Below are 15,471 nucleotides of genomic sequence, written 5' to 3' on the forward strand. Positions count from 1 at the left end.
AGTTGGTGCATCAGCATCAGATCCTCCCCAGACCATTGTTGACAATGTGTGGGAATACTTTGATGGTGCACTCTGCACAAACTTTCTCAACAAAGATTGTTTGCATGGCATTTCATCAGGGTCTACATTCACTTGCCAGTCACCATAAATCATCTCTCGCACAGCCAGTTCCCTCAGATACTTGATACCTTTTTCCATGCTGGACTGTTTGCTTGGACAGCATTCAATATCATCCTTAAAGGGATACTTGCCCTTTACAGCTGATAGCAGTTGCCTCCAGAGACTGAGAGTGTTTCTCTTCTTCCCAATCACTTTATCAATCCCTCCATCTTTGTCCAGGTTTCCCAAGTGCCTAGCCTTTGTACTGTCTAAATCTATGGAATCAACTCCATTGTCCTAGCATCAGAGCAACCAGGAGATAAGTGTCTCCCCTTCATGACGACTAAAGTCCCTCCTCATATTTTGCAAATCATTCACAGAGAAGGATTTAACGATTATCTCTACATCTGAGTCCTCATCCTGAGTTGACGCTGCTCGAGAAGGACCCTCTCTTGGATCTATTTGAGAAGGACCTTCTCCTGGATCTGCTTTAGAAGGACCCTTTCCTTCATCTTCGTCAGAAGAACTCTCTCCCATGCTGTCTGGCTTGAGCTGGTCTTTGTTGGAAGGGGAAGGGGAACAAGCTGATCTTGTTTTCTGCTTCCTGGTCACCAGGGCAACTTGTGCCAATTCTGTTGGTGTTTGTGTAGCAGTGGTTCTTGTTGTTGAGGCTGGAGTAACTGGTGTCAGTGCAGGCGACGGAGTAACTTTTACCACATGCTGCTGAGTGATTGGTGCCAGGATGGGCTGGAGCGTGGCCTGAACTGGTGGGGGGGTGGCTGGCATGGCCGATGCCACTGGGGCCGGTACCGCAGCTTCCACCGGTACAGGCAGGGGCAGAGGCCTGGCCTGTGTGTGGTGGGGTAGCTTGGGGAGTTGTTTGTGTCTGTGCTGGCTGTGAATTGGCCTGTGGGATTTGAGTAGCAGCTGCACATGTCACACAATACCCACTCCTGCACCGATTTTTAACACAAAACCACCCCTGAAGCACATTCAGGAAAACCAGCAACAAAATCACAATCTTTTGAAAGTAACATTCATTTTCTAACCAAGCAGTCAAAAAGCTTTCCATCTCCTAGGTATTTGACATAAGTATAAAAGGGCGAGATAAACCTTTCCCAGATGAAACCAAAAGTGTAATTAGCAATAGAATCCATCACATGATGCCCAAGATATGCAGGAACATCCATTATCCAGGTAATCATATTATACACCTGAATGCCAAACCATACAAAAATAGCACGTTTAAACCACTGCATACAAATACAAAGAGCAAGTAAAACATGTAATATATTCAGCAGGTTAAGCAACATTGTATCTATTAACTTAAAACAAAGCTCTCTAAAGGCATGATATAACATTTCACTTAGGAACAACATTCCCTGAGCAAGCTGGAAGCTTGTGCCCTACGTTGGGCACCAATAAACCTGTCACAGTTTTAGGCCGGGTTGGTCAATGACAAGATGACAGATGCTCTCCCCCACCTCTCGCTCCAAGGAGAGGAAAAAGAGAGATAAAGAGATTTATGAATTTAGAAAAAACTAAACTACTTTAATGAAATATTAAAAATAAAATAAAAAGGAAATAATGAAAAAGATACAATATATACAAATATATACAAAACCAGATCAAACTCCCAGGGAGATGTCACCGGCAGGCACTGGGAAAGTTCCAGACTGGACTCAGTGATAAGTGGGAACTGGATTCTGGAACAAACTGATGAGGATCGAAGGTAGAAGAACTGACAGGGTCCTCCTCAGACCTCAGTCATTGAACAAAGAGAGCTGTTGAAGAAGAAACCAGCCATTGAAGAAGAGCCAACCTGACCCCTTTGATCCCTCAGTTTTATATCGAGCATGGCAGATGAGATGGAATACCTATTGTTCAGTTTTGGGTCACCTGTCCTGTCCCCTCCTCCCCACAGGTGCAACCCCTCCACAGGGTAAACAACCAAGTCAGCTGACCCTGGTTGCCACAGCAACAAGTGTGAGCAAGAGCCTCTCTCACTGAACAGAAAGTTTGCTTTGTTCTGCTCCACCCCAAACCAGGACAGAGAGATAGAGAGATTTACGAGTTTAGAAGGAACTAAACTACTTTAATGAAATATTAATAAAAAAATAGAAAGAAAATAATGAAATAGATACAATATATACAAAACTGTATCCAGCTCCCAGGATGACGATTGAGTCACCAGCAGACACAGGGAAAGTCCCAGACTGGAGTCAGCGATGGACAGGAACTGAATTCCATATCTGGAGTCCGGAATGCTCAGATCAGGATCAAAGGCAGACGAACAGACAGGGTCCTCCTCAGACATCGGCCATTGAAGAAAGAGACTTGACCTTTTGATCCCTTAGCTTTTATACTGAGCATGATGCATATGGGATGGAATACCCTGTTGGTCAGTTTTAGGTCACCTGTCCTGTCTGCTCCTTCCTGCAGGTGGGACCCCTCTACACTTCTCTGCTTCTGACCCTCTAATGGGGCAAATAGGAAAGTTAGCTGACCTTGGTTGTTATAGCAATAAGTATAGGCAAGAGCCTCTGTGCATACCATTCCTTGGTATAATCAGGTCTTATCACTCTGAGAGTGAACAGTGTCTGAACAATATGCTGTTAATTTCAGAGTTTAGTCAGTTAGATGAGGCCCAGCTAAAAAGTAAAATTACTGAACAGAAAATTGGTTCTGTTTTACCTCAAACCAGGACACCTCTTCACGAGGTTGGCAAGCCTCTGACCAAAGATTCTCTTCCTCTTCTCTGACAGATGGACCCCATCAGGCTCCAGTAGACCAGGTTTCTCAAAGCAAGTCCCATGGTCTAAGAAGCCAAATCCCTGGCTGTGGCACCAGTCCTGTAGCCATTTGTTGATTTGCCAGATTCAATTGGCCCTATCCACCCCCTTCCCTTTGACTGGGAAGACTGATGAAAAAGATCCCTGCGCCCCAGAGTCCCTGACTGCCGCTCCCAGGGCTCTTGACATTCGTCAGGCTGGTGTCCACGTGAAACAGCAGTAGTGCATAATAGTCAGAGGACTATATGAGGCTTGGTAGTCTCTCAGTGACATCCCTGATACGAGCCCCTGGTAAGCAGCACAACTCTCTAGAGAGTGCATCAGTTCGGCAAATGGGTGTCTCAGTACCTCTCAGAAGAGAGTTGCTTACTACTATCACCCATTGCCTTTTCTTAGTTGTGCTGGTTGTTATACAGGGAGCAGATCGGGTTGCCTTACTTAGCTCCAGCATCTCTCCTGATGTGATGGGTCTTTCCTCTTCACTCTACGGAGCTGTGAAGTGGTTCTGCAAGGGCACCTCAGGCTTTGGGGGAAGTTTCTTCCTCCTGCTGGTCCTTGAACTTTTCTGCTTCCGACCCTCCAAGTTGGTGCATAACTTAGCTGACCTTGATTGTTATAGCAATAAGTATAAGCAGGAGCTTCTCTGCATACCATTCCTTAGTATTAACTATAAACATCAGACCTTATCTCTGCTAGAAGCCAACACTGTGTGAAAAATATGCTGTTAATTTCAGAGAGTTCAGTTAGTTAGAAGGGGCTTAACTGAAAAGTAAAATTACTGAAAAGAAAATTGTTTCTGTGTTACCTCAAACCAGGACACATTGTCATTTGTTTTGTCTTGATTTGTAAATCTAATAAGGAGACAACAATTGGGGGAAAATGCTTTTCCAATTTGACCTTAACTGCTAGAGCATGAAGCGAGATAAATGCTCCTGTGTTTCCAATTAAAAGACTTGTTTCCAGCAAGCACCATTAAATCCGTCTTTCCCAATCTGATAAATATGCTATCAAAGAGTGGAACCAATTAATTGAGAGCAATTAGGTCAGAGCTTAGTATAAAAGTCAGAGTAAACCAATATTATCAATGAATGCAAATTTTACAGAAAGCAATAAGAAATACTGAAGCAACAAAAAAGGCTTGAGATTAGCCCCTAAACAAAAAGAAATATATCTGTGATACAAAAATTAGTCTTGTTTATTTCTCTTTGCAACAAAAGCACTAAAAGCCATTTCTTTTCAAGGCCTCTGTTCTGGGAATGTCAAATTGTATTTGACAAAGTTGCTACATACATTTCTCTTTCAACATGCTGCAGGAAATAACAGACATGGGAAAATCACAGATCCCACAAGTTAGATGGTCACAAGATTTATTCCAATTGTATCTAAAACTAAAGAAATCCCTGTGTATACTATAACATTTGAGTTTGTTACTGTGTAATAAACTTGGTAATCTCTAAGTTTGATTTGTTTATGGTTTATGTTAATAAACAGTAACCCCTGTGTTTGGTAGGGACTTCAGCCTAGCACATTAGATTTTGATTCCTCCCTAATATGGGTGGGTCTCCTTAATGATATATTGTCCTGGGTTGAGTGACACAGGACTAATTTCTCTTCTAATGCTGGGGAAAACTCCTCTTTTAGAAGACTCTAGTGTCTGAATTTGTGAAAATATTTACTTTATAGCCAGCTAGGCTATGTGGGATTCAAGGTCTCAGTGTTTCCAAGCCTTGCCACGTGCAGGGATGAGGAGGAGTGAGGCCTGGGCATTTGACCCAGGCTGGCCAACAGGATTATTTCATACCATGAATGTCACATTTTATATAAATTAGAAAGTTTGCTGTGTAGTTTCTCTCTCCCTTGATGGCAGCAGTCCAGAGAACTCCTTGCCCCGGTGCTGGACCCCTGAGGCCTTCCCTTCCTCCCAAAGCCATTGCACTCGCAGTGTCCGACATTTACTGTCCACTGCTGGGAGTGCACAGCTTCCTACTGATATAATTGGCTGAGTATAATTCTTGTATATCTTATATTAGTATTGGGATTAATACTGGTTCTTCGAAGAATCGGAAAAATAAGGAAAACATGTGGGTTGAGATAAAGACAGTTTAATAAGTAAAGGAAAAGCTGCACATGCAAGCAAAGCAAAGCAAGGAATTCATTCAGCACTTCCCAGGTGTTCAGCCATCTCCAGGAAAGCAGGGCTCCATCACGCATAAAGGTTACTTGGGAAGACAAACACCATAACTCCGAATGTCCCCTACTTCCTTCTTCTTCCCTCAGCTTTATATACTGAGCATGACATCATATGGCATGTAATATTCCTTTGGTTAGTTGGGGTCAGCTGTCCCAGCTGTGTCTCCTCCCAACTTTTTGTGCACCCCCAGCCTACTCACTGGTGGGGTGGTGTGAGGAGCAGAAAAGGCTGTAAGGACTCTTAAAAGCCTTATAACTTAGCTCTCTATTTTCATTTCTCCCTCAGTAATGGGTGTTCCAGCAACACAGAGAAAGTATGATAGATTATTATAAGAAATAAGTTTTAAATGTTTTATTAAAAGCAATAATAATAAAAATCTGTAATAACAATGCATTCCTGTGGCGTGATCTCCTAAGGTTAACAAAGTGGTCTTGTTCAAGTTTTAAGCAAGATGTTACTGTTATAATTGGCTGATGAGTAGGTTTGGACCTAACTAGAATGCTAGTGTTCAAATTCACAGTGTCCTCTGTGACAATATGTCACCATTTACCCTGGCTTTAGTGACAATTTTCTAAAAAGGAAAAACTGGGAAATCATTATGCTGTTTATATGTCTCCCTTCTTGGAGAGCATTATCATGTGATATTTTAGCACTGTTTTCCACTGCATGATGGCATCTAGTTAAGGTTAAGGCAGAACAAGTCCCTTTGCAGTTTTGTGACATTGTTTTACTTGCTGAAGGAGAAAAGATGATAAAAAATTAAGCATTTTGGATGTCACTGAAAGAACATGTGCAACTAATCCATGACATTCCTAAGGAACATGATTTTATGAAACTGATGAAGTAGGAAAAAAAAGGAATTGCTGTAATTTTCTGATCACAGAACATAGCAGGTAGTAATGTTTACAAGGCAATGTCATATATTAACGTGAACAAATACTATTTCAGGAATATTATATCACAAATGATATGCAGTGATTTAGAGACTGGACCTCCTGGTTCCTTTTATGCTCAACTATTTAAAGTTTATAGACTTTGCAAAATATGCATTTCTTAAAGTTTTTAGTCAGAAATTAAAAATTTTTCATGATATGGGTTGTTAAATTGTGGTGGGTTAACTTTGACTGGCCGCAAGGTGCCCATCAAGCTGCTACTCTCACTCCCTCTCCTCAATAGGACAGGGGGAGAAAATATGATGAAAAAGCTCATGGGTTGAAATAAGGACAGGGAGATAACTTACCAATTACTGTGACAAGAAAAAACAGACTAGACTTGGGGAAGATTAATTTAATTTATTGTCAATTAATAACAGAGGAGGATAGTGAGAAATATAAGCAAAACTAAAAACACCTTCCCCCCACCCCTCACTTCTTCCCAGGCTCAACTTCACTCATGACTCTTCTACATCCTCCCCCCTGCCCCTAGCAGAGCAGGTGGGATGGGGAATGGGGGTTGCGGTCAGTTCATAACACTTTGTCTCTGATGCTCCTTCCTCCTCCCACTGTTCGCCTGATCCAGCATGGGGTCTCTCCCATGGGAGGCAGTCCTTCACGAACTTCCACGTGAGTCCTTCCTACAGGCTGCAGTTCTTCAAGAACTACTCCAGCATAAATCCTTTTCCATGAGGTATAGTCATTCAGGAACAGACTGCTCCAGCGTGGGTCCCCCATGGGATCATAGTTCCTGCCAGAAAACTTGCTCTTGCATGGGCTCTCCACAGTCTGCAGCTTCTTTCAGGGCACATCCACCTGCTGCGGCATGGGGTCCTCTACATCCTGCAGTGCAGATATCTGCTCGACTGTGGTCCTCCATGGGCTGCGTGGGGACAACCCGCTTCACCTTGGTCTTCACCACGGGCTGCAGAGGAATCTCAGCTCCAGTGCCTGGAGGACCTCCTCCTCCTCCTCCTCCTTCACTGACCTTGTGATCTGCAGGGTTTTTTCTCTCACATTTTTCTCACTCCTCTGCCTCACAGCTGCTGCACAGTGTTTATTTACACTTTCTTAAATATGTTATCACAGAAGCACCACCAGCAGTGTTCATTAGTTCAGCTTTGGGCAGCAGTGCGTCCATTACACAGCTGGCTGAAATTGTCCAACATGGGGGCAGTCCCTTGTCTCTTCTCACAAAAGCCATACCTGCAGCTGTTCCCGCTACCAGAAGCTTGCTGTGTAAACCCAATACATACAAGTAAATTAAACCAATAATGATTGCATTCCTTTCTGATTTAAGAGTACTTTTTGAATGATTTAAAGAAATACAAAGTTGAGAATACTTATATTTTTCTCTAGACATCAACTTTGGGACACTACCAGATACAGGAAATGTGTCTAGACAGGCTAAGTAATACAGCGTGGCTGTTCTTTTGTTATTTACAACTTTTTTCTCTTTTCCTTCAGTTTCTTCTATGTATATTAAAAGGCTGAATTATGTGCTGGCCCTTCTCCATTGAAGCCAATGAAGTCAAGCAAGAAGATAATTTGACCCTTAATTATAGTGTAATTAAATTTTACCTTTATTTATTTTATATCAATTAATATTTTTAAATTTAATATTAATTTAATAACAAATTTAACTTAATTTAACTTTTTTTACATTCATTTAATAATTTTTAATTCCTTAACATGTATATCACATCACATTACATTAATTGCAAAATCCTTCTTTGTTCAATGCACTCATATGTTACAAAAAATTGCAACTGGCCTGTGTTGACCAAGGAGAGAGAGGCTAGAATGCAAAATATCAAATTATAAGACTAATTCTTTTATTCACGCACTAAGGTGTCCCAGCCAAATTGGGGAACCCCGAATGTGGTTTTACACAGGGTTCTTATACCCTTCAAGCATTCAGGTACAACATGATTTGACTAATCACTAACATCCACACTACCAATTACTAATCATAGTAAAATTTTGTAAAGCAACTATATTTCTGCAGCATTCTTGCTGCTTGTCTGTTAATCCAAAAGTCCCTGGAGTCAGTCTTGCTATAGTTACTTATCTGTGATGCCAGATGACGCTGTGAGGGTTTCAAAGACATGTTAGAGGGGCTAGGATGCTGGCATTATCTTGGTTGTCCAGGGGTATCCTTTATCCTTCATGGACAGCTCTAAGCTTCCAAGAAGCAAAGTCCTTATTTCCAGGGCCAGGCCGTCTACGTCATTACAGTGAACTAATATATATTAACAAAGTCAATACACTTTCATACTATAAAGACTGGTTGATATAATAGTTAGGGAAGGGAATTTTCATAACACATATCTCCTCTCATGAAATTCTGGAAATGACACAATTCCATACCAGCAGAGGCAGGGTCCAAAATACAGTGCAGTGCAAAATTGATTTTGCTTCTTTGCAAATTCTACAAATTTATTGATTGCCAAAGTAGATTTAGTGACAGTTAACAAACTGCTTGGAGTAAGATGCAGAAACAATTGCTATTTTCTTATATCCTTGTCCTGGTTTCAGCTGGGGCAGAGTTAATTTTCTTTCTACTGGTTGCTGTGTTTCAGATGTGGTATGAAAGGAATGTCAATAATGCATGCATATTGTTTTAGTTGTTGCAAGGTGTTGTTTATATTTTTCAAGGACTTTTCTCAGGTTCCCATAGAAGCTGAAAAGTTGCCTAGACAGAATGATGGAATGGCCAGTGGAATATTCCATACCATAGACATCATGCTCAGTATATAAATGGGGTCAGCTGGGGAGGCAGGTACTTGTGATCGCTGCTCGGGGAGTGGTGAGAGTGGCTTGTGTCATTGTTATTGTTATTTTCCTATTAAACTGTCTTTATTTCAACCCATGAGGTTTTTTCCTTTCCCTTTCCTGTCTTCTCCCTCTTCTCCCTGCCCTTCTGGGAGAAGGGGGAAGAACTGCACGAGCGACTGTGTGGCCCTAGCTGCCAGCTGGGGTTAAATCACGACAATCCTTTTGTGAAAAAATGATAAAATCAGGGCAGACTTTATAGCTGGTTAGCAGGTTTTGGACTGATGAGATGTATAGCAATTATGAAAAAAAATTGAAAAACATATAATGAGATATTAACCTGAATTGAGTGGAAGTAGCAACAAATAGCACTGTCGGGACTATTCCTTTTATACAGCGATGTATCCTTCTCTTCTTCCCTGACAATCACTATTCTGTTCATCAGCCTCAACAGGCAAATGAACTTTTGGAAGAAGCTGTCAAGAAGTGTAAGTATGAAGTTGCACATGAGTATTAGATGCCTTTAAACATCTTTATACAACTTTTTGCATACTGTTAGTAAGATGGTTTTGTTTGAGCAAATCACGTACATCGTTATACAATTCACACACCCTCTGAATTTGCAACTCTCTTCACCCCTCCTTCTATGCATAACTTGAATGCAGAGCAAGATGAATTTTTCAGCAGCAAAGTGCTGATTTTACAGAATGCAAATGATACAGCATCTTCATATAGAGGTGAACTGAAAGGCTAAAAACTTGCCAACATCTCAGACCTTACTGTTTCTTCTGCAAGAGTTGATATAGTCATTAAAATCCATAACAGAACAGTTCAAAAGCTCATTTTTCCCTGTTCTTGCTTTTTTTAACTTGTTAGTGAAGACCTCAACTGTTGTTGAAGAAATGTAGACTCTGAATTCAGATCTGAGATTTACTTGTGCAAGTAGTTTTGTTTAAACATTTAATTATGAATTTGAAGTTCACTCAGGATCAGACCTTTATGAAGGAAAGCTCTTTAGGGAAGAGCTTGTGGCTTTCATTTGTCTGTAAAGTACTGTACTCTAAAGTCTACATAGATATAAATGTGTTATCAGAATGTATAAATGGGGGCTTAATCCTTCAGATGAGACATTGGTTGAATTTATAACTGTTTTGTTTGCCTTATGCTAAAATTGAAGATGTACAATTATTTTTGGTCTGCTTCTATAAAACTGTTGGAGATTTATTGTTTTCTTTAAAAGTCATTCTTTCATGATGAAGGTGAGCCTAAGCATCTCATTTACTTGCTATATATTTTTAAATAACTGTACTGCTAATTAATTTACTTAAAATTGTAAATCATCAGTGAAAAAAGAAAGGAGAATGGAGTCCAGCCATTATGCCTATGCTATGGAAAAATGTGGCAGGTCTAGCCAGCAGTTCTTTTGTCAGAGCTTTGTCATTAGGGTTCACAGCGTAGACGTAAGGAGTACATTGTAAGCTGATCTGTCAAGCCAAGCAGTTTACGTTGTTAACATGTACTAAGGCATGCATTAAGAAAATTGTGCAAAGTGGATACTTACTTTTGTCCACTGATGTGCCAGACAGGAACCTTTTGGAAGGTGAATGTGAAAGCACTGAGCTGTAGCTGCTTTATTTTATGTTTTATATAAACAGAATTTTATTCACAAATGAGTGTGAAACTTAGTTTCGGAATCAGACATCTCTGCTTGAGAGGCATCTAGCTTGTCACTGGTGATGGCAAGTGAAAATATTTCCTAAAGTCCAAGAAAGTAGTAGCCTGGGGTGAATGTGATGCATTAAGAATTCTGGTTTTCCTATTGAAATTAAGCATTACAGAATAAATACAAAAAACCTAGAGAAGACTTGAACAGTGCTGCAAGTGAGAAGTGTTTTGGTAGTTTGAATAAAGGTGTGAGATAGTTTAAATAGGAAAAAAACCTTCTGCTTTTTGTGTCCCTTTTTTATTACAGGCAGTCATTTTAGAAAATAAAGAGCTCCCTAAAATATTTCTTGATTTCCTGAATGTTCACCATATACCTACCTTGCTAAAAGCAGAAAGTTGTGGGTAAGCTCTCAATGACTGAAAAATATATGGAGACCAAAAGGCCCATATCCATTTATTGCTGATGCAATTCCATTGACTTAAAATGGTCTTGCTGACAAGTCTAACACTATAAAATAAATGGGCATTAGGTTCATGTTAAAGATATTTATATATTCCCAAAAGGTGTTAAAATAAATTCAGCCTGTTCAAAGACAGAAGTGAGGTTTAATGTAATATTTTTGAAAAACAAAGGAAATTTTAGATGAGAAAAATACAATTTTCTCATAGATCTTGGAGTATGTACTGAAATTAATTTTAAAAAATATTAATAAACATTCACTACAGTTGCATAGAAAGCATTTGTGTGTGTTTTATGGTTATTAATATCCGGACATGTCCTGGTTTGAGGTAAAACAGAATCAACTTTTCTTTCAGTAATTTTACTTCTTAGCTAGGCCTCTTCTAACACTCTGAAATTAACAGCATGTTGTGTCTAAAATGGTTCATTCAGAGTGATAAGACCAATGTTTACAGTTTGTGCCAAGGAATGGTATGCGGAGAGGCTCTTGCTTATACTTATTGCTATAACAACCAAGGTCAGCTAATTTAGTTATTTGCCCCATTGGAGGGTCAGAAATGAAAAAGCATAGAGGGGTCCCACCTGCGGGGAGGAGTGGACAGGACAGGTGACCCAAAACTGACCAACAGGGGTATTCCATCCCATCTGCCCCATGCTCAGTATAAAAGCTGAGGGATCAAAGGGTCAGGGTCTCTTTTCTTCAGTGGCCAACGTCCGAGGAGGACCCTGCCTGTTCATCTGCCTTTGATCCCAATCCGTGGGTTCCTGACTCCAGCTCTGGAATCCAGTTCCCATCCGTTGCTGAGTCCAGCCTGGGACTTCCCCAGTGCCTGCTGGTGACGTCATCCTGGGAGCTTAATATGATTTTGTAAATACTGTATCTATTTAATTATTTTCCTTTTTATTTTATTATTTATATTCCATTAAAGTAGTTTAGTTTCTTCTAAACTTGTAAATCTCTTTATCTTTCCTCCTCCTCTCCGTGTGCGAGAGGTGGGGGGAGAGCATCTGTGGCTAGCCATTGGCCAATTTGGCCAAAACCACGACAGATTTATTGGCACCCAAAGTGGGGAGCGAACAGAGCTTGACCAGAGCTCTGATAGATTGCCTGAATAGTTTGAATTCCAGTTTGCTCAGGGAGACCAGACAGTTCACATCATGTCATTCTTACACGAAATCTTATATCGTGCCTCTAGAGAGCTTTGTATGAAGTTAATTGATGCAGTGGTGTTTAACTGGCCAAATATATATTGCATGGTTTATTTCTTCTTTGTGTTCGGATGCAGTAGGTTAAGCGTGCTATGTTGGTGTGGATTGGCCTTCAGATGCATAATATAATTGCTTGGATAACAGTTCTACCTGCATATCTCGGGTATCACGTGATGGATTCTTTTACTAATTACACTTTTGGTCTTACCTGGTAAAAGTTTACTTTGCCCTTTGATGATTATGCCAAAGTGACACTAACAGAATTAGGGGATGAGAAACCTTTGGGCTGTTTAGAGAGTGAATGTTACTTTCATTCATACGTGATTTTGTTGTCGGTTTTCCTGAATGTGTTGCAGGGGTGGTTTATTGTTAAATATCAGTGCAGGAGTGAGTATTATGTGACGTGATATTGCTACTCAAACCCCATGGCCGAAATCAAAGACAGCAGAAATTCAGACGACCCCCCCACCAAAAGCCACAGAAGAAACACAAACAACTCAAACTACTGACAAAGCAACAACACAGACACAAACAACGCCACCGGCCACGACACCAGCCTGAGCGGCATCGGCTGCCCCCCACCGGCCCCGGCAAAAGCCACGGCAAAAGCCACGGCACCAACACCGGCACAAGCCACGCCCCAGCCCATCCCGGCAACAGTCACTCAGCAGCCTGTGGTCAAAGTTACTCCGCCGCCTGCCCCCCGCCACCAACACCTGTATCACCAGCCCCAGCCACAACGAGGAGCACTGTCACTGCTCCGGCTGCTCCGACAACGAGCACTGCTGCTACCCAAACTCCGCCAGAACCAGCACAAGTTGTCCCGGTGACCAGGAAGTAGAAAAGAAAGTCAGCTTGTTCCCCTGCCTCTGACGACAAAGACCAGTCCAAGCCAGACACCATAGGAGAGGGTTCCTCTGACAAAGATCCAGGAGAGGGTCCTTCTCATGTAGACAAAGGAAAAGGTCCTGCAAAAGAGGAGAGGGTCCTTCTCAGGCAGCATTAATGCAGGAGGAGGACTCAGATCCAGAGATAGTAATTAAATCCTTCTCTATGAAGGATTTGCGAAATATGAGGAAGAACTTTAGTCGTCATGAAGGGGAGACACTTATCTCCTGGTTGCACCGATGCTGGGACAATGGAGCTGATACCATAGACCTAGATGGTAGAGAAGCTAGGCAGTTGGGAAACCTGGCCACAGATGGAGGGATTGATAAAGCCATTGGGAGAAAGGCAGACGTCCTCAGTCTCTGGAGGCACTGCTATCAGCTGTGAAGGGCAGGTATCCCTTTAAGGATGATATTGAATGCTGTCCAAGCAAATGGACCAGCATGGAAAAAGGTATTAAGTACCTGAAGGAACTGGCTGTGCGAGAGGTGATTTATGGTGACTGGCGAGTGAATGTAGACCCTGATGAAATGCCATGCAAAGGATCTTTGTTGAGAAAGTTTGTGCAGAGTGCACCATCAAAGTATTCCCACACATTGCCAACAATGGTTTGGGGAGGATCTGATGCTGATACTGTAAATGAGGTAGCTAATAATGTGTAACAGTATGAAGGCAGTCTCTCTTGTACCCTTACTTTGGCAGCCATGGAAACAATGGCTGAGCAAACCAAGACAATGACTGAGCAAACTAAGACCATGGCTGAGACAATGGAGAAAATTACTAAGACAATAGCCGAGCAAAAGGAGAAACATGATGAACTTTTTCATCAACTGCTTGAAAAACTGACTGAGAAGGGGAAAGAATCCCACTCTTCCCCTGAACAGACACATGTCGAAGTCATTAAGAAAAAACGCCCTCCTATGAAATCAACTCAAGGGAAACAGGACCTGCTCCGAGATTTCCTGTGCCTTTGCCTCTGCAATTACGGAGAGGACATGAGTAAGTGGGATGAAAAATCTACTCCAGCCCTACAGGCACGAGTGCTTGAGTTGCAAGGTAAAGCAGTTGAAAGAAAGAATTCCTGCAGGAGGGTGGCTGCTCCAGTCCATGGTAAGCGAAGCTCCAATCCATGTAGGTACTCATTGGACTCTGTGGATTCGATGGCCTGGCACATTAGAGCCACAAAAGTATAAAGCCCTGGTGGACACTGGTGCACAGTGTACCCTATTGCCATGGAATCATAAAGGGACAGAATCCGTGACTTTCTGGAGTGACAGGTGGGTCTCAAGAACTGACTGCATTGGAGGCCAAAGTGAGCCTAACTGGGAATAAATGGGAGAAGCACCCAATTGTGACTGGCCCAGATGCTCTGTGCATCCTTGGCATAGACTTCCTCAAGAGAGGGTATTTCAAAGACCTGAAAGGGTATTGGTGGGCTTTTGGTATAGCAGCTGTAGAGACTGAGGACATTACACAGCTGTCTACCTTACCTGGCCTTTCAGATGACCCTTCTGTGGTGGGACTGCTGAGGGTTAAAGAACAGCAGGTGCAAATTGCTACTGCCACAGTGCACTGATGACAGTATCGCACCAACCGAGACACCCTGATTCCCATCCAGAACCTGATTTCTTGGCTGGAGACCCAAGGAGTGATCAGCAAGACTCACTCACCCTTTAACAGCCCTAGATGGCCAGTGCAGAAGTCTGACGGAGACTGGAGATTAACAGTAGACTATCGTGGCCTGAACGAAGTCACACCACCACTGAGTGCTGCTGTGCCAGACATGCTAGAACTCCAGTATGAACTGGAGTCAAAGGCAGCCAAATGCTATGCTACAACTGACATTGCTAATGCTTTTTTCTCTATTCCTTTAGCAGCGGAGTGCAGGCCACAGTTTGCGTTCACCTGGAGGGGTGTCCAGTACACCTGGAATCAACTGCCCCAGGGGTGGAAACACAGCCCTACTATTTGCCATGGACTGATCCAGACTGCACTGGAGAAGGGTGGAGCTCCAGAACACCTGCAATACAGTGATGACATCATTGTGTGGGGAAACACAGCAGAAGAAGTTTTCAAGAAAGGTAAGAAAATAATCAAGATTCTTCTGAAAGCAGGTTTTGCTGTAAAAAGAGGTAGGGTCAAGGGAGTGCATGAGACATCCAGTTCTTGGGGATAAAATGGCAAGATGGGCATCACCAGATCCCAATGGATGTGATTTACAAAACAGCAGCTATGTCCCCACCTACTAACAAAGAGGAAACACAAGCCTTCTTAGGGGTTGTGGGTTTCTGGAGAGTGCATATTCCAGGTTATAGTCAGATTGTGAAACCTCTCTATGAAGTGACTCGAAAGAAAAATGAGTTTATGTGGGGTCCTGAGCAATGACAGGCCTTGAATAAATTAAACAAGAGATTGTGCATGCAGTAGCCCTTGGACCAGTCTGAACAGGACAGGACATTA

At 42.1% G+C, this 15,471-nt stretch overlaps 1 protein-coding gene across 2 annotated transcripts in view; it reads left to right on the plus strand.

The window, feature by feature from the left end:
* The window catches only part of LOC141735451 (sorting nexin-2-like), a 112,691-nt gene extending 97,683 nt beyond the window's left edge, over positions 1 to 15,008 (plus strand). The window contains exon 14 of one of the 2 annotated variants that reach the window (XM_074568262.1): positions 14,886 to 15,008. In XM_074568262.1, coding sequence (XP_074424363.1) covers positions 14,886 to 14,993 — 108 coding nt within the window. In that variant the 3' untranslated portion in view covers positions 14,994 to 15,008. Of the gene's footprint in view, positions 1 to 479; positions 540 to 14,885 lie in introns of those variants that run through there. The other variant, XM_074568264.1, reaches the window with a different exon arrangement.
* Positions 15,009 to 15,471: the final 463 nt, after the last annotated feature.

Source organism: Larus michahellis, chromosome W (genome assembly GCF_964199755.1).
Source record: "Larus michahellis chromosome W, bLarMic1.1, whole genome shotgun sequence".
NCBI classification, from domain to species: domain Eukaryota; kingdom Metazoa; phylum Chordata; class Aves; order Charadriiformes; family Laridae; genus Larus; species Larus michahellis.